Consider the following 23,712-nt stretch of genomic DNA (forward strand, 5'->3'; position numbering starts at 1 on the left):
GCTCCCTACAGCAAAACTATACAGGCTTTCCTCCATCCCTACTTCACCCAGCCTGAGTTGCTATCTGATTCCTTGCATGGCTTACGCTGGACTCGATGATCTTGAAGGTCTTTAACAACCATAATGAGTCCATGATTTTACACAAGCATCGTGTTGAAAGGCTTGTGGTTGGACTCGAGGATTTTGAAGCTCTTTTGCAACCATAATGATTCTATGATTCTATGTCAGTTAAGGCTCTCAGAGTCCCACTATTGCTGTCCAGAGCACCAGATTTCTCAGCACAACAGGAACAAACAGTTGTACTACAGAGTCTTTCCCAGAACCAGCTTGAGGTACATGTCTCTGCTCTGTAGTCTTTTTTTTGTAGTCACATATTTCTTTGTGACCTATTTTTTGTAACAGCAAACACAAACTGTCTTCACAACTCAGGGGCTCAGCAGCTGCTGTACTCTCGTATATATATTCTGTCCTTTGGTGGGGATGGAGTTTATCTGATGACTAGGCATATGGGTTTCCTTTTATATGATTAAAATAGAATTATAGTTTTGTGAAATTACACTTTTATTTTGCAAAATGAAGAAAAAGTAATAAACTGGACTGTTGTTTTTCTCAGATCCTAGACAAAGGGATTTGGTGGATAACCTGCCTCCACACAGCCTAGACTCCCAAATTGTATTCCCAGGCTTGTACATGCATGACTCTTTTACTTCATTCATTTAAATGGAAGTTGTTCTTTTCTTGAAGACTGAGCTAGTGTATGGCCTAAAAAACTTTCCTTCCTAGTGACAATATAAGAGTACAATCCACCTTATGAGACCACACTGACCTTACTGGGCATATTAGGATTGAAGTTACAGGGCTGTCCATTGGACAAAACAGGACAACTAATTATACCAGATGCACCAATTTCCTGAAACAATAGTGGGACCCCCACAGTGCCATTGACTAGAGAAATAGTAGCTTGTTTCTTCCCATTTGAACCTGTGGTATATAATTAATAGCAAAGACAGACAGGTGAACCTGGGCTGGGCAGGAAAAGACAGCAAGAGCAACATTATCACAATGGCATTAGTTGTTTATGTAAAGCACCCAAAACTTCTTTTCTCTCAAATCACAGATATGCTTGACATAACACAAGTTGGTAGCAGAGCATTACAGAGGCACTGAATATGAATAAAAGGTACAGCAAAACATCTAGTTTATTGTGATATGATTCCTCACCAACTAAAAAGAGAAAAAAGCACAAAGTTCACATTAAACCTCTTCCTTCATGATTTTTCCATACTCTTGCTGCACATGAAGTCAATCGCTTTCATTTGGAGCTACATAAATCACTATCTAGAAGCAATTCCCACACACGGTCTCCTCAGGGTCTCCTACTGTGTATCTTTATGGTGCTGTTCTCCTATTCTTATGCTGTGCTCTTAAAATTTTCAGTAAAATTCAGTAAAATCCTCTAAGTTGGTACTACATAACAGAAGTAGCTTGTCCGGACTTCCCTTGTTCCTAGCATATCCTGTTAGGGGTGAGTGAGTCAGGGAAGGCAATAGAACTCATGTGAAAAACAGTCCTGTATATCTTAGGATAGAGTTGGTTGCACTGGGATTTGCCCAGTTCCTAGCATGGAAAGCTGGGTGACGATGTCACCAGAGCCACCTGCTTTCCAAATCATAACCCAGACCTTACAGGACACAGTAGCTATCACCTATGACAGCAAGAACCTTGAACCATTTGTTCTTGTGAGCACAAGGTATCTCTAGATTCAACCAGGCTCAGCCCTTGTACTAAGTGAAACTTCAGCTCATTCCACTTTGGACTTTTCAGTTAAATGCTCCCACAAGGACACCTCTATCCCAGTGAGAGCCCCTTTCCTGAGAAGGAGCTTCTACCCACTTTGAAAAGGTATATGGAAATGCAACCTATTCTTCTGGAGAATTTTGTAGGAGTGGCATAAGTCTCTGTTCACCTTCATCAGTCACAGCTTTCTGCAAAGCATCAGGTCCATACAGCGCCACAGCAGATATTAAGCCCAAATACATTGTGAACAGGGCACCACACTTCTTGCTGTGAAGTTTGCCACAGAAGACCACAGCTTTTACACTGCAGACATTTAATTTTTGGAACATAAGTAGGTTACACAGTAATGAAAGGGCTCTTTTGAAATAAATTAACACCAGACTCAGTCTTAGTATAGATCCACTTCCACACCTAGCAGTTTTGCTACTGCTCTGGGCCTTCCATGTGGGATCACTAGAGATTCCACTCAATTAGTAATTACTCAATTGACTTTGACTAGTGACTAGAAACAAAAAAGTGACACTTGCAGAGCTGCTGCAAGTGCTAATTCTTCTGCTGACCTCACAGTCACTGGGGATTATTACCTTGTAGGCACCTGGAGTTGCTAAGTGCTAACTTTAGGTTGTCCAAGTCCACAGGGAAGCAAAGCAGGTGCATGAAGAAAGGCAACTAAGGAGAAAAAAAAAAAAAGCCTCACACAACCCAGCACTGCCACATAGCAGTGAACATGACCGCAGCATTCTGCAAGTAGAGGATTTACAGTGGATCTGGGGCTAAGTTCCAGGCCTCCCTAGAATGCTCAGTGCTGTAATGAAAATCTTTGTTGCTCCAAAGGACAGAGAAGTTCCGAGCAGCATCCTCAATACAGTTTCTACATCATCAGCAGCAGATCTGTGATTTTCCTCCAGAGCGGCTAAAAGAAAGATGGTACTACAAGAAAACACTGGTAAAAAAATATGTCAAAACATCGCACAAAGATTTTTAGATCTGGCTGGGTAGCTCCTGTGCTCCAGAAGAGCTAAGAACATACCATCAATCCTAAGATGATGACGATGATCTTTTAGCTCTTAAAGGTAGTTGCTGTTTTTCATGGTACAATTTCTTCCAACACAGAAATGGTAACTTGTTTTTTGATACTTATTGCTTTTGGGTCAGGTGACTGATAACAATCACTGGAGTGCTGGAACAGGCTGCCCAGAGAGGTTGTGGAGTCTCCTTCTCTGGAGATCTTCCAAACCCGCCTGGATGCCACCCTGTGCCACGTGCTCTAGGTGTCCCTGCTGGCGCAGGGGGGTTGGACTAGGTGGTCTCTAGAGGACCCTTCCAGCCTCAACCATTTTGTGATCTGTGTTTCTCTGAACAGTACTAAAATATCTAGTTTGCTTTCAAAAGTAAAACTCTTACCAGTGAGCTAAGAATAGAGAACAGCAATGCAGTAAACATCTGGTTGCCTCTGGAAGCCTTAACACGATGCTTTAAAGAGGCTCATTCCAAAAAGGCCTTTCTCCTAACTTAACCCTATACATTAAATCCTACATCGTGGCCATCTAGAATAGACTAAAAATCCAAGATTATGAAAGCCATATTGAAGGCTTTCACGAATTTCTCACTTCATTATTCTTAAATACCCCAAGGGAAGAGCCAAGTGTCAATTTGGACTATTTAAAGCTGATATACACCAACCGACAGCTTCATAATCTTTACCAGATCAGCACTTGCCTAACCACTCTTCCGACTAGTTAGCACGAAGTTTCAATTTCTTAATTCTTACCTCAGCACATTTACTCTTCTGCAACTCACTCAAAGGAGAACTTGAACTAGTCCAGATCAATATACAGGAGAACAAAAGAGCCAGGATTAGGAGCAGCTCTTCAGCAAATAGGACGGTGCTCAACTAGCTATCTGGAATACTGTTGATGTGGTAGAAAAAGAGCATTTGGTATTGGCATCTGCCTTCAAAAACTATTATAACTAAATGGTGACAGAGGTAGAGAAAGAATCTGCTAAATCACCTGACCATGTGGCTAAGAATGTCCTTGTCATTTCACCTGAGGTCCAGAGAGTCAAGGCATGCGAGTACAGAAACACTTGATCCAAGTTTAAAGCAAAAAGTTTAAAGTAAAAGGGAAAGGTTTCACGTTTTTTCCTTTTTTCCCCACTACAAAGCAGTAATCAAGGCAATAGAAATATTTGAGAAGAGGCTGATATTCTGCCTCACAAAGGTTAGATACAAAAAGTAACCAGTTGATGTCAGCTGTAATCAGCTCCTTGGCAAGGTATGTAATTGCCGTTATACAACTTAAACAGAGATCAGTCGCTCTCATAACCCAACTTCCAGTTCAGTAGTACTATTAAGTTAAGTCTCTGTTGTAGATTTCATCGTTTCTCCAGTTTTTTGTACTTGGCTTCTGCAGAAGGAAAAATAACAATGCTTTAGGAATGCATGGCTAAAAGGCTTGAAACCTGCAGGGTGCTATACAGCTTAAAACTCAGTTTAATTTAGAGGACCATTTTTTCCTGGAAGTACTTAGACAAATCTAGTTGTCCAGTGGGATTTTTAAGAAGTAGTTGCTTAGGTCAAACAGTTAGTATTAAATTAAGCCAAGGGGATTGGGTGTCCGGTGGAACGTCAAAATCTCTCTTTCCAGATTTTGTCTTGGGAGCTTGGATCACTGGACATTGCAAACAAGAAACCAAACTTCCTCAAGAGACTGTATCTCAAGAATATCTGCACAAGTCTACCTCCATATAACTTGAGGCATCAGTCTTTTACCAGAGTCTGCCACTTCCCATGCACCTCCAGTATTCAGTCGCCTAAATGCAGGTCAATGCCATGCTGTTCAGATAGTAGAGAAGCTCAGAGAAACTTATTTTACCTTGTTAAATCCCCTCACAAGGGGTTATGTTGACAGCTAGTAACAGTAGGGGGCAATAGTTACCAAGTTTTTTGGAATGTGCATCCAATTATAAGCTGCCTGCTCCAAAGCTGCAGCCTGCTCCTCAATCAGGTTGATCTGTTCCAGATAAGGTTGAAGAGCAGCAGCTTGAAAAGTAGAGAAATCATATTTATCAGTTCTTATTCATTCACTCAAGGAAGCAATTCACGCTCAAAACATAAGGATTTCTCCTTATGTCCATAAGGACATTCCTTGGATAAAACATTTTAAAAACTCCTTCCTCACTTGCCTCCAAAATCAAGTGGTGATGCTGATAGTCCTATTTCAGTGAAGAATGAGAAGTTTAACGTATAGTTTCAAACTCAACACTAATATAATAGTGTGGAAATCAAAAAAGTGTTACTCGATCTCAACCAGTCCTGAAATCAGTGGTAAAATAGTTACGACGTAGGCTAGTGTAAGAGGAAATATCACTATACTTCTGGAACTATGTAGTCTATAGACTTAAAGAAATACACAAGATTGGCATTCTGTAACCACATGTATATTTTGCAGCCTTCTTTCCTTCAGAGCCTATTGCAGTGTAAACTATCAGATTCTTTAGATGCTTAGATGCTTTATTTACTGTGCAAGTGTAACTTGTTCAGGAATGACTTCTCCCTTGATGTTGCCTTTTTTGCTGTTGTTGTGATTGACTCCTGCTGCACCCTGCTTGTGAAAGGGGAAGGGGCAGTGAGATCTCCAGCTGACAAGTCCATAGACTAAAGGTTGATCTGTCAGCAACAGCTATATTCTAGTAACAGCTGTCACTGCGGATTAGTCAAAACACTGCAAAATGAGCAAGACATGTACGAACCCTCTTTAAATAATGGAGAAAGATGGAAGACTGTAATCTGATAGAGATGGACAGAGTCTACAGGAGAAATGTGTATGGGTGTGTATGGGTGGTAAGGGGCATTTTGGAAAGCCTGGTGTGTCTTTGCTGCTGTACATGTAAAAAGAGAAAAGATCCCTCTCAGACACAATATTTTTCTTTCTATGCACCTCTTTAATGCTGCACAAGTGCAATCTTCTATCACTGCCTTTGTGTGGATTTGATGGTGGCAAGTGGGTGATGGTCTGATAAGTGAGAAGGGTAAGTTTGCTCCTGTTAGAAAGGTTGATGTGTGTGTGCAGATCCCTTGTGTAAAACCTGGTCAGAGCAAAGCAGGCAGAGAAAGGTTTCTGCCAGTAATTTTCCTTCTTTCTGAAAACAGATACAGACCCCAAATAGGGAATATTCACTGAGGTATTAGGGAGCTTCTGATTCACCATGAGCGATTTTCACTCTTCGTGTAAGCAACAGAGGTGAAGAGTCCCACAGCAGAATCATTTTCTATCTATAATCAATGGGTTGTTTCTCTTTCATAATAACCCTAGAACTAAATGATAGACCATACTTTCCCTGGGTCTCTTCAAAATCAGTGATCATTCCGTGGAGAGGTGTTTTAGAAGATGATGAGCCACTGCTGGTAATTCTGCTCTTATTCATCCTCCTATTAATCTGGAGTCATTCTTCTGAATACAAGAGAACTTCTGCATGCTTATGCCAGTGTAGTGGAATAAAGAGTCCTTTTTCTGTGGAAAGGTTTTCTTTGCCATGTTGCCTGGTATTTGGATTTGTCATATCACCTGGGGTCTTGGACAATACATAATAGGAGTCACCTTCTCACTCCCTCAGGAATTAGAGGAATGAGATTATTACCCTTGCAGACTTCCTCATGCTGATTCCTTTCCTGAGTAGGGAAATCATCATATGGCTCTAACTGTCTGTATGAAGTGTTTCATGGTAGTGTTACTTGGCTTTTTCTTCCCTCTGTGCACTTCAAAGAGCAGACCAGCATTAGAAAAAAATGGCTAACAATTTCCACTGAGAGACTGTTTTACAAGACTTTTAGCCCACAGGGAGACTGGAGGTGATGCAAAGTAATTTATTGATGTGAATGAAGAATGAAGAATTGGGTAAAGAGGCTGTTTTGCAGTCAAAAGACCATAAGCTCTGGCGGTTAGACACCCTGTCTTGTTTGCATCTGCCCTCTTCTTTGCAAGGTAGGGCCCTGGTTAAGCAATTTGCAGTGCAGAGTTGTGATTTCTGTATTACTGCTTGTGGCATCTGGGGAGGGATGTGATTTGGAACTCTCAGACCTCAGTAGTTCCATCAGGTGAGGGTGAAATATCACACCTGCCACACCATGCTAAACACATTTTCCTGAATGTTGTCAGGATAAAATGGCATTAAGTGTCTTCATTAAAGGCTTTTAAAAGCTAGCATACTGTAAATTTCAGCATAAATAGTAGCATGAAACAGTAGTCTTGAAACACAGTCTGCCCTGCAGAACTGCTTGCTTGGCTTTAACCTGACACATGGCAACAAGCAGAATTTTTGCTTGTTACTTGTCTCTATCTGTGCATTTTGCGGAAGGTATCTCCTAAAATCTCAGTGGAGAGTATGGAAAACTGAAATAAAGACTCGAAGCTCTGAATGAAAAACGGCAGTGCGAGGCTGCTGGGGTGAGGGCTCTGACTGGCACAGCTTCATCTTATGGTGCGCTGCGCACAGCACCCGCAGGCAGCCCAGCACGTGCTGCTGCTGACACACCAGCACGTAACACACAGGTGTCTGGGGAGCCCTACGGGTCCCGGAGAGAGGAGGACTCCTGTGGGAATCCATGCTGCAGGGGAGACACGGTTGCTTCCCATGGCCCATGCTCCTCAGTAAAGATGAGAGCTGTGGAGCTGCAGAAAGGCTTCTGCCAACCCCTCCCTGGCAGCTTGAGGAAACCCACATGGAGACAGCACCAGCCAGGAGAGAGCACTGGGATCTCACAGCACTCCAGAAACTCAGGGGACCTCGCACAGCCATTGGTGGCATCAAGCAGTAAAGGTACATCGTGTCTCTGTAACCATCTAACCTGATCAGGAATTATTAACAGGTTAGCCAAGCAGCAGGAGTTGCTCGTTTCTCATAACAACCCAATATCAGTTACTGTAAAAGGTCCTGCCAAAGTTTCTTTACTGCAGTGCCAGTTGCCAGCTTTTCAATAGGCTGTTTTTCTCCTCCAGCCAGAAAAATGTGTCTGTGTTAGGTGGAAACCCAACACTCTGCAGAAACTACCTCAGCGACTGTGCCGCAAGGACTCCTCTTCTGCTGGATTCTACACTCACTTTCAAAAGCATTCAGGGTTCACATGTGAGTTTATGGCCTTTGGGAATAAAATGTGATCTTATTTACTGAATCACCTGTGGAAACAGAAAAGATTTATTTGTGTTCCCCCAAAAATATTGCTAGAGTTTTCTGATGAAAGCTGGAAATCAAAAAGAAAAAAAAAAAAGACAGCAAAAAGGAGCTACTTCATGGTGAAGATTTACTCTTCTGTCTGCCCTCTCCTCTCAGCCTTGTCTTTAGGTGAATTAAACCCATCCTGCAACGTGTGGATGGACATAGGTGGAGAGAAGTACCAGAACAGCCAGCAGCCAAAGCTGGCCTAGACCAAGGCTTCGTCTATGCCAAAGCCTTTCTGACAGTGCTGGGGGGTGAGAGTGTTGGACCTAAGCTCCTGGTTTCTTGCAACAGTCCCTCTGTTTGCTGATGAAGAGTCAAAAGACAGAGTTTGAGGGAGAGGACATGGCTTTCTTCATCCCTCCAGCCCTGGATGAAGATGAAGTCTGGGCTTGTGTGGGCAGCTGTAGTAAAAAATTTCAATGGCATATTTCTTGGTAAGGTTAATTGGCAAATCCATGACATTAAGGGCATAATGGTTAATGTCAGAAGGAACCTCTAGAGATCATCTAGTCTAACCCCCAGCTCAAGCAGGGACACCTAGAGCATGTGGCACAGGGTGTTGTCCAGGCAAGTTTTGAAGATCTCCAGAGAAGGAGACTCCACAACCTCTCTGGGCAGCCTGTTGCAGGGCTCTGTCACCTTCACAGGAAAGGAGTTCTTCCTGACATGGAGATGGAACTTGCATCAAGAAGAGTTTGGCCCCATCCTCTTTACATTCTCCACTCAGGTACTTACACATATTGATCAGATCCCCTCTCCCCTCTTCTCTTCCCTAGGCTAAACAGGCCCAGCTCACTTAGTCTTTCCTAATAAGATAGACGCTTCAGTCCTTTAATCATCTTTGTTGCTCTACCCTGGACCCTCTCTATAAGTTCCATGTCCCTCTTGTATTGGGGAGCCCAGAACTGCACCCAATACTCCAGGTGCGGCATCACCAAAGGTGAGTAGGGTGGCAGGATGCACTCCCTTGATCCACTGGCAGCACTCCACCTGATGCAGGCCAGGATCCCATTGGCCTTCTCGGCCACGAGGGCACACTGCAGACTCATGGTGAACTTCTTGTCAACCAGGACTCCCCATTCTTAGGGTGAACAGAATATGAACAATTATTTGGCATTAAATGGCAGCACTGAGCACTGGGCAGAAGGATAAAGTCCTGTATGAGCTTGTTTTGAAAGCAGCATGTGGGGCACAGGTGAAACAATAAGAGAAGAAAAAAATTCCAGGACTCAGGTAATAAACCACCTGAGCAGGCACCCAGCTTTAATAGGCACGAAGACATTAATGTCTTGGTGCTGTTTCTCTGTCAAGAAGTAAGTGATTTTTAGCGCATGTTCTAAACAAACATCCCATAGATTTACCCACATATCTGTAGCCTTTTGGCACACATGGTGCAACTTTTACAACTTTGGCAGGCTCAGGTGTATCAGATATGGACTGCATGATTCTGCATCATAATGTAATTACGCATGTGGCTAATCAGACTGTACAACACAGTGCAATTCATTGATTAAAGAAGGCTTTTGGAGAGAAGAAAGAACCTTCCCTCTTACTTGCAGAGCACCTGAGAAAGGAGCAAGTCTGCAGCACCTCAGCCCCTGCAGCACAAACCTTTGCTTGAGGAATGGTGTTTCTGAAGAGTATTTTGTATATTAACAAGAACTGAATCCCAAAAAGCTCTCCTTGGGCTGTGTCTAAGCATGCCAGGACCAGAAAAGGAGTCGGGGGAGATAAGCAAAGTGGCTAAGTGCAAAGGTTATCCTCAGTGACACAACTCTCCAGGGTCCTCTTTGGTTTTGCAGTCTTCTTTCAGAACCAAAAATGTTTTAAGGCAAATACTGGACTTTCTGGACATATAGTCATGAATGGAATGTTTATAAATGGGCATGTTAAGGTTTTAAGGGTGCAGTTCACCTTACCTATGATTCTATCCCAAGACATTCCTGACTGATCCCATTAACTCTAGTGGAGGTGTAGACCACCAGATGAGAGGTAAGCCTTTTAGCTTTGGAGCCTGATGTTTTGAAATATGAGGAATAACCTTTTTTTTCGTTATTGGATGTAAAGGGAAAAAATGATAGAGGTGAGTAGAGAAGTGTATAACGAAGAGAAATTGTATTTCTCTTTTGATTCTTCTTTTTCGTTGAAAAATTTTTTAAGCTGGTGCAGCCAGGACCAATCTATCAGATTATTGCTTACACAGTAATGGGGCAAGTGTAAAATTATGAAGGCTGAATATCTGTGAAGCCAATAGACAAGAAATTTCCATATGTATAGCAATATAAAATTTATTTTTTAAAAATGATCTCTTAGCCAAGTAGTTTAAAATCATTTTTAAAAATTGTATACCATGGTTACATGCATTAGGCAGATAGCTGTAGTTACGTGTTTTGATTCTTTGCATTTGTTCATTTAAGTTTGTTCTTCCCTTTCAATTGCTCTTGATCACTAGGCAGTTGCCCTCTTACCCTTGATACTTTTCAACCCCTGTTTGTGGCCAAGGGAATTCAGGGCATGGCAGTTCAATCTGTAGTTCAGGTGTTCGTACTTCAGTGTGCAATGTCATCCACCTGCCATGGCAGGTAGGAAAATGCATCAGCCCTCCCTGACGTTCGTAAACCTTTCGTGTGCCAAGCGTGGCTGCTGTGGGCTGGGCATAGGGAATGAGGAAGTACCCCCTGATGGGTCACCTAGGGGTGCCTGTCCCTGTAGCCTTCCCCTCTGCATCCCCCAGTCCCTAGCGTGCTCTCAGGAGCAGAGCTGCTGCCCTCTTCCCAAGTGAATGTGGAATCTATCAGCTGATGCCTAGATTGAGTTCATTAGCAAACGTTTAACCCAGCCATTGGCACTCAAAAATCAAATATCCTTCCTGCCAAGTCGTTGGGGAATACCACATAGGCCTTGCGAAGTGTCCGTTTAGCTTCTTTTTTAGTGCTCCTTTCTCTGTGGTGACAGTATCATCACAGCTATTGAACACTCACAGAACTTGAAGTACTGTGCTGCATATGAATCTGTGTATATATTTTGCCTTAGCACTACTGGGAGATTTATTTCAGTGAAGGACTCCTTCTTTGAACGTCAAGGACCCCTTCTTTGAAGACCCCTCTTGAAGACGGAATAACCAATTCTTGAAGTTCTTTTTATTAGACATGTTTTTTTCTTTTTTGAAATGTGATATTTTAGACATCTTTCAAGTGAGAAAAAAAATAAATCACAGCTGATGTCATTCTCTTCCTCTAGTCCAACTCCATTTAAGCCAAATGATGTTGGACGTCTCTCATTTTTATGACAGAGGTTGCATTAGGCACTGGCATTGCTAGAGGGGGTGTATGTGCAGCAGAAGACAGCGGCTTCGAGGATGGACTGAACCACCTTCCACACAGGAGTCAGAAAGCAGAGGAGTCTTTATCTGGGCCTTGTTTACTCACGCAGAAAGTCTGCAGTGGAGAAGAATGGAAAAGCTTGTGACATGGCTATGGGATGGGACAAAAGAATGAAGCCCTGAATTAAGACAGCTGCCAAAGAAGAGAATGGGCCATGTGGCCTTTAAATCAATCACTATCAAACATTAAATGAAAGTCAAATGCAATGAGTATCTTCAAAAAATCTCTCTTTAGCATGAAGTACACAGATATGTGGTTTAATCTTGTGAACTCTGGCTTTGGTCCATTCACAAGTTCATTTCTTTATGCTGATTTCCAAGTCATTGCTGCTTGTGCCCTGCCAGAGAAACTTTGTCTATTCATCTGCTACCCCTATTTGCTTGTCACTTCATGGAGGTCTTGATGCAGGTCATGAAAGATCAGGCTGTATCAGTTCAGCTGTTCCAGACAGAGTTTTCATAACTGACTTCCACCATGGTGAGCAGAAAATCAGGTCTCGGAAATGCCTGCTTGACCTTGCAAACTTTCCTTCTTCCTGTGGCCTTAGCACAGCAATACCTGGAGATCTTTCATGAAGGCAACCACTGGTGCTGCTCAGTCTCCACGCTTGTACCTGCAGCCTCCACTGCCCAATTACTAACTTGACACTTGGTCAGAGAAACACCCCTTACCAGCAGTGCCCTCCATCCTATCCTGTGCTCTGTGCACTGCTCATTGACTTGCTGTCTCACTCCTCTTTCTCAAGGTAATTTGCATTTCCTCAGTTACTTAGATATAGAGTTGGGAAAGGCGATGAACACTTTTACTGCACCTAATGTATTTTGGCTTGTTTAGAAAAGCCTTACTGTCAGACAGATACAACTACCTATCAACATGAAGTTAGAATACTTTTAATCTCTAAAACTCTTTCTGTCCCAAAACTGAGGCCTCCAGGATGGTAAGAAAATATGTAAATCTCTCTGTGCAAACGTGTAATAGGCTGATGAGACAAAAAACCAATAGCATATTCTCCCACAAATATTTGCATCGTAACATACTAGTGGTTTCCTGTGTGATATTGAGGAAATTATCCTAGCCTCACTTCCTACATAGTCAGTGGGTAGATGGTGTCACCATGGTGAAGAAAGAGCACCGTCCTGCAAGAAATGGCCATTGCTGGCTGTGCCAGGATGTGAGATAACTTCTTGGGATTATCCTGTTTCCATAGTTTTCTTCTTTAGCCAAACCATACTGCTACTTTGTGCTTCTCTCTCTGGCAGGACTGAAAATATGACAAAGTGTTCTGAAAACATATGCTAAATCAGTTGGTGTTACCATTAGTTACTTTTTATGATTTAAATGCATAATTTCATTTACTTTTCTCATAACGGTAGCTACTTGATATCACCAAGTAGATGCAATGTTTTTGTTACCTGATCATTACTGAATCTACCCTTTCACTTTATCTCCCAGGACGTGGGCCTTCCAGATGCTCCGTTGTGCACTGTGGTGGTTCAACAAGTGCTTCATAGAATCATAGAACCATTATGGTTGGGAAAGACTTTCAAGATTCTTGAGTCCAGCTGTAGGCCCCTCAACACCACACCTCTTAAATCATGTCCCTAAGTGCCTCTCTTACACATTTCTTGAACACTACCAGGGATGATGAATCCACCACTTCCCTGGGCAACCTGTTCCAATGCTTGGCTACTCTTTCCGTGTAGAATTTTTTCCTAATAGCTCAGCTGCCCACGCAGCTGAAGTGGGGTAGGCAGGAGGAAGTAGCAACCTCAGGAGTTCGTGCTCAGCCATCTCCATCTCCTTTGCAATTTGGCAGCCTTCAACTTTGTGCCTCTTTCTACTTTGGAACTTGCATTCCAATTTCCTGAATTTCTTCTGCCTGACTCGGGGAAGGACCTACTCTTATTTGATTCTGAACAGAGTCTAAAGCTAAGGAACTTGCCTATACTCAAAGGTCATGGGCAACAGCAGCTGCAGAACGATTAACAGTTGGTAGAGTCCCAGTGCAGGTTACACAATGAGAGGCTATGAGCAAAACCTACTGAACTTCCATGCCCTCCTGGCATCTAAACAAGGTCATAGCAATCTGCAATTTATTTGAAATCCCTGATGAACAGAAGATATTTCATCTGCTTAAATGAGTTGTCTTTTGGGTAAAATGAGTTTGTTCACAAATGTTCACAAATATTTAACCAAGACTTTTGCACTGTCATCATCTGAAAAACAACAACACAATCATATCTTATCTCTAGTGCTAGCAGGGCAGCGTGTTACAAATGTATGTGTTACATATGTCGCTTGATGGTGCTGCAGTGACTGAACCTTATTACATGCTAGTCTTGGCAGATCCTCTGTCCAATGGCTATCAGAATTAAGACAGGATTAAGACGGGGCTCGACACAGTCATTTTCTACAAGAGAGGAAGGAGAGTCATTTCTGAAAGAAAGAAAGAATTCTTTAAGAGCTGAGCTGTTGCTCACAGCAGAGCAGACAAGATTTCCACAGGCCAATCTGCATAATGATAACACATTGTTCCCTACCTTGATTTCAGCGAGGCTTTCAACACTGCCTCCCATAATATCCTCATAGGGAAACTCAGGAAGTGTGGGTTAGATGAGTGGGCAGTGAGGTGGGTTAAGAAGTGACTGGATGGCAGAGCTCAAAGGGTCGTGATAAATGGGGCCAAGTCTAGTTAGAGGCCTGTGGCTAGTGGTGTCCCCTAGGGGTCAGTATCAGATGTAAGAAACGTATGTTCCAACATTAAGAAATGTATGTAATGTATATTAAAGGCTACATATAAACACAAAGGCTCCATATAAACAGCATTCCAAGAGCAAGTCCATACACAAGATCAATTGGAGCCAGCAGAACAAGAGCTTTCAGGAGACATATCCAGAAGGAGGGCTAGAATTTCAAAGCTGGTCCAATGCTTCCACACAGTGGAGACCAGCCCGATAATTCAAACAGAAAATAGCTCAGGCAGCCAGAGGATGGTGCATTTTGTAATGCTCCAGCATCTGCTTTCATGCCATGCTGGAAAAAGTAGAATCTTTCAGGTGTTTCTTGTGAGCATGAACTGCCTCAGGATAGGTCTTTCCTACTCAGAAAAGCCTGAGGTTTGGTTCTTTTCTTTCTGTCATCAGAGGTGACCCAAAACCTTTTGAATTAACATTTCTTCCCAGTGAAACTCACAGAGTCCTCCGAACAGTTCTGGCTTTACTGCACACTGCTTTGAAACTCCTTAGAGGGTAATGAGATACTAAAACAGGAATGCCTGGACCTTGGAGTTAAGGTGTGAGCAAAGCCCTGTTTTTCCAATGGATTAGTATTCACAGCAGCTGTTTACCCTTGGCGTTGCCAGTCAGGCCCTGCAAGTCACTTTATCCGCAAAAGTGAAGTGGAAAAAATGCAGACATCTTCATTTTTTTCTGTTGGCAATGACCAACCCAATGCCACCAAGCCTCCAGACATGGTCTGGAAGGCTGTTCTCATTTTCACTCGCCTACTCACATCTAGCTTTTAAACACATGGGTACCTTCAGTGTACAGTAGGCAAACCAATGCCATTGTATTAGAAACAACAGCAAGGCTGTTGTTTGGTAAAGAACATCGGTAGGACAAGGTCAGATGCACAGGGAATCAGAATCACCTTCTTCAAAACAGCCAGACATGCCTCTCTACAGCTACCTGAAAGGAGGTTGTAGTGAAGCATGGTCGATCTTTTCTCCAAAATAAGCACCAATAGGACAAGGAGAAATGGCTTCAAGTTGCACCAGGGTTTGCTCAGGATAGATATTAGGAAAAATTTCTACACAGAAAGAGTGTAGTGTGCCTTTCACAGCTCATTGCCATGACCTGACAGACATGCAAATGTCCTCCAAGTTTTATATATTTTCTATTTCTGTCCTATCAATTTTAACATTCCTTTCCAGTGTCATAACATCTAAGACTTTGTATCTCTTTTACTATGTATCTCAAAGGCCATAATGGGATGATCTGGATGGAAGAAAAGAGCCGAATCATTCTCTGGACCATTTTGATGGCCTCGAGGAAGCCACTAATGTGGTAGCTTGGATGGGATCCTCCTCATGTGATAATGGTTGTCTAAGAATGGGGCTGAGCTCCTTTTCCACTTTGTGGAGGGAGAGAGGCATCACTAGAGGGCAGTGATCTCTGTTTGGGCCCCCCTACAGATAGGTGCCCGTGGGAGGGCTGGGCCCAGTTGCTTTCCTTTCTAGGCAGGCACTGGTGAGGTGAATCCCACCCATCGGGGTTGTCTTAAGGATGCTGCGTAAATGTGGGCCTGTCTCTCATTCCTCCCTCTTCCGTGTCCTGTTTCGAGTGAGTGAGAGTGGTGGAAGCAGCCCTGCCATTTCCCCTCTCCTCCTGGCACATCTTTGCATAGTGAAGAGTCCTGAGGAGCAGACCCATCAGCCTTGCACTACACAGAACAGTGTGCTGCCCACGGGCTAGGCAGGCTGTGCCATGTTGTGGGAATGGTTTGAATGGAAGCCTGTATGGTCTGTGCTTTTTACAGAACCACAGATTCATGGAATGGCTAGGGCTGGAAGGGACCTCTACAGATCATATGGTCCAATGCGCCTGCACAAGCAGGGACACCTAGAGCAGGTGGCACAGGGTCGCATCCAGGTGGGTTTTGAAGATCTCCAGGGAAGGAGAATCCACAACAGCTCTGTGGGCATCCTGTTCCAGGGCTCTGTAACCCTCAGACGAAAGAAGTTCTTTCTCACATGGAGATGAAACCTCCTGTATTTCAACTTGCACCCATTACCTTTTGTCCTGTCAGTGGCCACCACTGAGAAGAGTTTGGTCCCATCTTCCCTATATTCTCCCCTCAGGTACTTGTACATATTGATCACATCCCCTCTCAGTCTTCTCTTCTCCAGGCTAAACAGGCCCAGCTCACTCAGCCTTTCCTCATGCGATAGATGCTCCAGTTCTTTAATCATGTTTGTTGTGCTACACTGGACCCTCTCTCGAAGCTCCATGTCCCTCTTGTACTGGGGAACCCAGAATCACACCCAATATTCCAGGTGCGGCCTCACAAGAGCTGAGTAGAGGGGGAGGATCCCCTCCCTCGACCTGCTGGCAACACTCCTCCTGATGCAGGCCAGGATCCCATTGGCCTTCTTGGCAGTGAGGGCACATTGCTGACTCATGGTTAAGTTGTTGCCAACCAGGACTCCCAGATCCCTCTCCACGGAGCTGCTTTCCAGCAGACCCCTAATCTGTACTGGTGCCTGGAGTTATTCCTGCACAGCTGCAGGGCCCTGCACTTCTCCTTGTTGAACCTCATGCGGTTCCTCTCCACCCAACTCTCCAACCTGTCTGGGTCCCTCTGAATGGCAGTACAGTCCTCGGGAGTGTCAGCCACTCCACCCACTTTGGTATCAACCGCAAACTTGCTCAGAGCGCACCTTCTCCCCTTGTCCAAGCCATTGATGAACAAGTTGAGCAGTACTGGGCCCAGTACTCATCCCTGAGAGACACCACTGGCTATAGGCCTCCAACTAGACTCGACCCCATTTACCACAACCCTCAGAGCACTGCCATCCAGCCAGTACTCAATGCACCTCACTCTCCACTGTTTTCTGAGGTCTCATTTTGGTGTGTCTCAGGGGAAGGAGAAAAGGCCAGAGACCCCATGGGTCTGAGGGAAAGAGCCACAGAGCAGTTGAAGTACAAGCCAAGACAGAGTGTGGAAATGCTTATGTCCTTTCTTCTGCCACAATTCCTTCCTCCCTCCACTGTGGTTAGTGACTGGTGGTGGTTACCCTGTGAGTGAGGACAAACAGCATGAATTTGCTATATAGGCATATACATGGCAGTAGGCTCTATTTTTATTTTCTGGTCCATAATGCATCTTGGCTCTCTACCATTCACTACCTTTATTCTGTGAAGGGAAACACCAGGACAACATTACTCTATCTACAAGTCCCACTTGTCACAAGGATAACTACAGATCTTAACATTGCCTGAAGTCCTGAAGAAAAAAGTATTTCAAGTTCTTTCAGTAACATTAGAAGCTGTTTTCTTATGTTCTGTGTTACACAAAGGAACACAAGCCAGGAACACACACACACACAGAAATCGTCCATGTCAACAATTACTTCATTTCCAATTGGTTCATTTTTTTATCTTGTGCAGGTTAATAAGTAACCTCCTATCTCATCAGAAACAGAGAGGTGTCATTGGCTGATTTTTCCACGTGTTTCAGTGCTAGAACATATATATATAACTGGCTTTGCAGGTCCAGTTTCAGTTTCTTCTGAAACTTGACATCTTTTATTTGGCCCACCATGGAGCCCCTAGGAATGACCACTATTTTCTTGATGACTTGTTTCTCATGCCTTGTCTTTTCAGTATGGAAAGGTAAATCTAAACCAGGGAAGCAGCCTCCTGGTCCTTTAGCACTCCCCTTAATTGGAAGCGTGTTCCATTTGAATCCACGATATGTGCCTCAAAGCTTGGAGAAGGTAAGGGATTGTCTCTTTTCTTTCTATGCTGTCTCCATTGCATTTAAAATGGAGTCCAGGGCACATGGGCTTTCAGCTCAATGCAACAGACAATGTCAAAGCTGCATTAACTGAATGTCAGCAGCACTAGAAAAGAAACTTTCTCAAAAATGTGTGCATCTGAAATCTGTATGTTATCCATTATAATAATGATAACGTTGAGTGCTCTGCTGATCTCATGACAGTACTGAAATGGCTTTGCAGCCAAGGTACTGATGCAGTTCATGGTACTCTTCTTATGCCCAGCTCCACATGACTCTGGCAACATTGCCTAGCCCTGCTTTGGGAATGACCTCCACTCCATTTTGCTGCCTCTCCTTCCTAGCAGATAGACATAGATAGACAGGATCTCCTAAGAGGAGAAGTAGAGTGTGAAGCAGAAAATTCTGGAGGTGAAGTGTGCTATCCGTTTCTTCTCCCAGCTAATGGCACACATTTGTCAAACACAAACCTGTGTGTTGGGAGTTCTGTAGGAGCAGCTGCAACATGAGTACATGGGAAGGATAATGAATGGATGAGAAAGGTCTCCGGACTTCCAGACACTTTGAACTGAGGTCCTCTCCATGGGGTGAAAAAATCCTCAGGGACAAATCCCAGTATTCTCAGAAATTCAGACCAGCTGAGAAGCTCGAGGCTTGAGCTACAGGCTCAGCAAGTCTGCAAGTCTTACCAGTATGTGGAACATGGTGGCACTGTAGCATTTTGTCAAGTATGAATTCTTAGAGAGGGGGAAGGCCAAGGGGTAACACAGCTGCACCTGCCAACAGGTCATGTAGTAGAAGGCTCTTCAGAACCACTGGCAGCAACCTACTTCAGCCCCTATAGTTCAGTCTCCATTTATCTGTCTCCACACAGCAGCGCTATACCAGAAGTTCCTCCAAAATCAGAGTCTGTGGAGAGCTCGGAATTTTGCACGTTAGGCACTGTTAAAAGGAAACTCTTGTAGATTAAATATGCCTTAGCCTAAATGTATTCTAATTCTTTTTTCATGCACCCTTAACAGTGACTGAGATTCATCTGAGAAAAGCATAATCCCAGTTTTTGCAGTTCAATGACTACATGCCTCCAGTTTGGACATCGATAAGCAGTTTTATGGACTGGAGTATAAGAGAACATTTTGTCTGTCATGGTGGGGTGGCATCCACATATACATCCAGAGGGAAAAAAAAAAAAAAAAAAGAAGTGTTAGGACTTACAAAACTGCTAAGTGTTAGGAGTTACAAAACTGCTTCAGAGCATTCACTACTTTGGGTCAAAAAGGTGGCTCACATCGGCATGTATACCATCAAACACACATATAAGAGCTCCTTTCTGCCTCAGTGCTTCTGAATGTTGATAATCACAAGCATTCCTTAAGTATCCTGCTTTGTTTTAGAGCACTAGGTTATTCAGTTTTTCTATGATAAGAAATAGGACTTTATCTAGCTTGCTCTTAAAGACTTAACATGAGAAAACGTGTTTCAGGTCACACCAAAAGTCCATGTTCTTTTCTCAACTGCAAGCCCAATGCAGATGCCCAGGATAGCATACGTAACCAGCACAAGGAGTCAGACATTATTCCCTGGTATACTCTTCCAGTGCCCAGAGATTTGTGGCCCAGAAACTTTTCAAAACAAAGGTGGTGCATTTCTGTTTGAAAACCCTCCATGGACCTCTGTGACCATGTCTAACTAAATGCTTTTTGAGCCTGTGTAAACTCTTGTTATCCACCAGTAGCAAGGAGTCCAGACTGTCCCGAAGGTGCTGTGAAGACACCGTTCTAGGGTGATTTTCTTTGTGTTCTTTCCTACAGCTCAGCCAAAAGTATGGTCCTGTCTTCAAAATACATTTTGGCCCAAGAGAGGTTGTGGTCCTTTATGGTTATGATGCTGTGAAAGAAGCTCTGATTGATCAGGCAGATGATTTCAGTGGAAGAGGCCTTCTACCAGTACTTGAGAAATTCATCAAAGGCACAGGTACGTTCCTGGTAATCCTTGCATGCAGAGCTGATGGTTTCAATGCTCCAGGAAAGGGCTGAGAAGGAAGTGAAAGAGGCAGTGTGGGGATTTTGTTTATTATTGTTAGGTAATAAAAAAGAATAGGGGCAAAATGAAAGACAAAGAGCCAAATTCTCTACTTGGATCCTTGAGTAAATGGGAATGACACATACACATGTACAAACACACATAAGCTGTTTAAGGTCGTAGGTTGGCTTCACTGAGTGAGTGCCTTGTTTATTCAGCAGTCTGCAATTTCTAGGCAAAAATATTGTTCATGAAGTATGCTGGTAAACCTTTCCCGTCTCTGAAAACATTAGCAATACAAGATTGCTAAGGAAAGAGCAAAAGTCAAATTCCAAAGCACAAAAGCCAAGGCCAGTAAAAGCTATGCCATGGGTTCATTCAGCATAGCAGTTCCCAGTATGCTGTTTATCCACGTAAACAGCTATTCCAGTGTATGAAGGAGACAGAAGGCTAGAAAACAAGGGAAAACAGAATTGTCAGGATTTTCAAGCAACCTCACAGTCAGTAGATGCAGTCACCTTCTACAATAAACAAGCAGCCCTTTCCTGTAATGATTATTTCAGCAGCACTCTTAGAGAAAGCCTGGTGGCATCCAATAATGAGGAACATCATCCCCAGTCCCCTTTTCAAAGACTACTTCATGCTCCTCCTTCCCTTTGTCCTGGTGTTTTACTCAGCTTGTGGCAATCCAAATGAACAGATCTGCCATCTTCAGAAGTGCAGAGAATTAGGTTTTGGAGCATATAGCAATTGCAGTAAATGTCCACAAAAAAGGTGTTTTTGCATGTCAGGTATTCACTGTATAACTCTTAACAGAGGAAACAGAGGAAAAAAGTCTGTCTCCTCACAGCATCTCTGCTTTTCCTTCCTCTGTTAGGCGTTGTGACCAGCAATGGGGAGGGCTGGAAACAACTCCGACGATTTACCCTCACCACCCTGCGTGATTTTGGGATGGGGAAGAAAAGCATTGAGCAGCGGATCCAGGAGGAAGTTCATTTTCTGGTGGAGAGGCTGAAGAACACATGCGGTAAGATGTGAACTTTGTGGCTCCTAGAACAGCTTAGCAGCGGCAAAGAGCATGAAGAGTGTGGAGCTGCTTCACCAAATGCATGACACAAGAAGTGGGCACACGGCTACTGAATTTGATCCCTAGTCCGAGGGGTCTTGAAGATGCTGGTGACAAGATAACTAATTTCCAGCTATTTGGTTTTGGGCCCAGTCTTCTGAATACTAGACAATACTTCCCAACTCTTAGGGATGTGATATTGGGGATGGGGACTACTACAAGCTGTTATCTAGGGCATAGGGTAACCCCTTTGGATTCACCCCATAAAAGCCTTTTCTGGTAGCTTATCAGTCAAAACTATTTCTTCTAAGTATCTCCCCTGAGAGTGTCACAGTCCTGGCAAGAAACACAGCGTTCCTTTCTGCAACCAGCCTTCACATATGCTTATTCTGTAAAGGAAAAAACAGACAAACCTAAAAGGATGCTGGAACACCACTTCCACGACCACGGGATTTGGTGGGATACTCAGGGACATGTCTAATGAGCATCCTGTAAACGAGAGAGATGTACATCATACAATAGACGCAAAGCTCCCTAGTAGTGTCAGTGCAGGGAACGCTGGACCAAAATAACTAATGCAAGATGCTGATTTTGTTACAGAGCGGCCCTTCGATCCTACCAACTACCTAATCCATGCCGTTGCCAACATCATCTGCTCCATTGTCTTTGGGGATCGGTTTGATTATGAGGACAAAAAATTTCTGACTTTACTTGACTTGATAGAGGAAAATAACAATATACAGGACTCTATGTATACAATAGTACGTGCAAAGTTTCCTTTTGTTAATAAATTTATTTAATTAGTGAATATTTATGTTATTAAGTTTTCATTGGGATTGTTTGTCCTAAAGTAGGGGAAGATTTCTGAAGGCCAAAAAAGCAGTTAAGCAAACAATTTCTCAGTCTTTTCTTTTCCTTAATGATTTGTCATTGATTATTTTTTTCCTGCCATTGTATGTCCAAGGGAGGATATAATTGCAAAAATAATCAAAATGTAGTAAAATGTTTCCTTGCATACAGTGACGCCATAAAGTTTGTAAAGGGCAATAAATTCTAGTTGAATATTAAAGACCTACCATATTCCAGTTCAATATTGAAGACCTACAATATTAAAGACCTACCGCTCCAAAATGGCTTAACTGATCTCTTTTCATAATCACTGCTAAGAGAAGACTTTGTCGCATTCAAATTAACCAGGATGTGCTTTTCCATCACTTTATTTTTACAGTTATACAATTTCCTCCCAAGTGTCCTGGAACGCTTACCTGGGCCTCATCAGAAAATAGAGAAAAACCTCGATGAAATTAGTGATTTTGTTTCTGAAATTGTAAGAGCCCACCAGGAAACTCTGGATCCCAGCTGTCCTCGAGATTTTATTGATGCTTTTCTTACCAAAATGGAACAGGTACTGTAACAGATGTCTTTTTAGGTTACAATAAAAACATTGTTTGGAATCCCAGGATCTTAGAGTTCTCACAGGGCACTCTACTATTGCACATTTGTTTTTCATGGCACATCAATTTCAGTCTGTCCTCTCCATCTTCTTACTAAGAATTTTAGAAAGAGAGAGACATAGAACAATGACATGCAGCACTCATTAGGAAAGCTGAAGATCAAGGAGGTTGATGTAAGCAAGTGTTCCTTCAAAAATTTTAAAAAAGTCATGATGTTAGTCAGTAAAAATACTGTAGTTGCTGGTGTTCTGGAGAGTGAATGTTGCATTTCGGAATGGACATTAGATGTATGTAAGAACATGTATAATGGGTACAGGACTTTCCTTCATAAACATGTTGCCTTAGATAACTTAGGTAAATAAGTTTCTGAATTTGCCAAATCTTTTTCCAGGAGAAAGGAAATGGTCATTCATATTTTAATGCCGAGAGCTTGACCAGAACCACATTTGATTTGTTCCTTGCTGGAACAGGGACAACCAGCAACACATTGACATATGGACTTCTGATTCTCTCGAAATACCCAGAGATAGAAGGTAATACAAAAGAGAATAAATAACTGAAAGCTTTTTTATGTCATTGTATCAATTTGAACAACTCATGTCATTACTACAAGGGGCAATGTTCCTCTGATTAAGGAAACATGTCTTTACAAAATGGAAGGTGTATCAATCTATCTTGGTTGTGTTCACAGTAAACGATTATTGCTGGTGTGCACAAAGCAAGTTTTGCTGTACACACAGGATAGGTCCAGGCAAACACACAGGAGGCTTGTCCATTCAACGCTGATTTATTTTCTAACAGAGAAAATGCAGAAAGAGATTGACCAGGTGATTGGCCGAGACCGAAGTCCCTCCGTGGCAGATCGGAGCAAGATGCCATACACAGAGGCTGTGGTCCATGAAATCCAGAGATTCATTGATTTAATTCCACTTAATATCCCACATGCTGTGACCAAGGACACCAAATTCAGAGGCTATTTTATCCCCAAGGTCAGTTCTAGTGCTTCTGGGAAAAGTCATGATCCTATGCCCCAAGAGGGCAAAGCTCTGCTTTCTGTTCATTGCATCCTATTTTCTTTTCAACATTGAAAATTAAGCATAGAATAATTTAGTCTGAAAGGGGCATCTCGATGTTACCTGCTCCAGCTCCTTCTGTTTGAACAAAGCCTTTCCATCCTCTATGTGAGAAGGAAGTTTTCTGTATTTCACACAGATGCAAGCAAACAAGCTTTTGTAATTTCTTTGGAAAAAAACTA

The 23,712-nt window shown here is 43.0% G+C and overlaps 2 protein-coding genes and 1 long non-coding RNA gene across 4 annotated transcripts in view; 2 read left to right on the forward strand and 1 right to left on the reverse strand.

Moving 5' to 3' along the window:
* Nucleotides 1-3,956: 3,956 nt before the first annotated feature.
* The window catches only part of BLOC1S2 (biogenesis of lysosomal organelles complex 1 subunit 2), a 47,042-nt gene continuing 27,286 nt past the window's right edge, over nucleotides 3,957-23,712 (reverse strand). For both annotated transcript variants that reach the window (XM_088528792.1, XM_088528793.1), the window contains exon 5: nucleotides 3,957-4,205. In XM_088528792.1, coding sequence (XP_088384918.1) covers nucleotides 4,174-4,205 — 32 coding nt within the window. In that variant the 3' untranslated portion in view covers nucleotides 3,957-4,173. The remainder of the gene's footprint in view (nucleotides 4,206-23,712) is intronic.
* Nucleotides 10,592-21,803, forward strand: LOC104566361 (cytochrome P450 2H1-like). The gene is made up of 5 exons (XM_088528840.1): nucleotides 10,592-10,598; nucleotides 17,783-17,895; nucleotides 19,727-19,889; nucleotides 20,815-20,964; nucleotides 21,604-21,803. Exons 1-5 carry the CDS (start codon nucleotides 10,592-10,594, stop codon nucleotides 21,801-21,803), a joined length of 633 nt encoding a protein of 210 aa, XP_088384966.1.
* LOC148594002 (uncharacterized) lies at nucleotides 22,224-22,947 on the forward strand. Its single transcript, XR_015913600.1, has 2 exons — nucleotides 22,224-22,408; nucleotides 22,849-22,947. It is a non-coding gene; the product is annotated as an uncharacterized LOC148594002 (long non-coding RNA).

Source organism: Tinamus guttatus, unplaced genomic scaffold (assembly GCF_059628265.1).
Source record: "Tinamus guttatus ecotype Peru unplaced genomic scaffold, ASM5962826v1 Tinamus_guttatus_pri_ptg000314l, whole genome shotgun sequence".
NCBI classification, from domain to species: domain Eukaryota; kingdom Metazoa; phylum Chordata; class Aves; order Tinamiformes; family Tinamidae; genus Tinamus; species Tinamus guttatus.

Bases quoted from the DNA above. Each gene is read 5' to 3' on its own strand.
- LOC104566361 (XM_088528840.1), top strand. The intron at 19,890-20,814 runs GTACGTTCCTGG...TTCCTCTGTTAG, and splicing joins GAAATTCATCAAAGGCACAG to GCGTTGTGACCAGCAATGGG. The intron at 20,965-21,603 runs GTAAGATGTGAA...ATTTTGTTACAG, and splicing joins GAGGCTGAAGAACACATGCG to AGCGGCCCTTCGATCCTACC.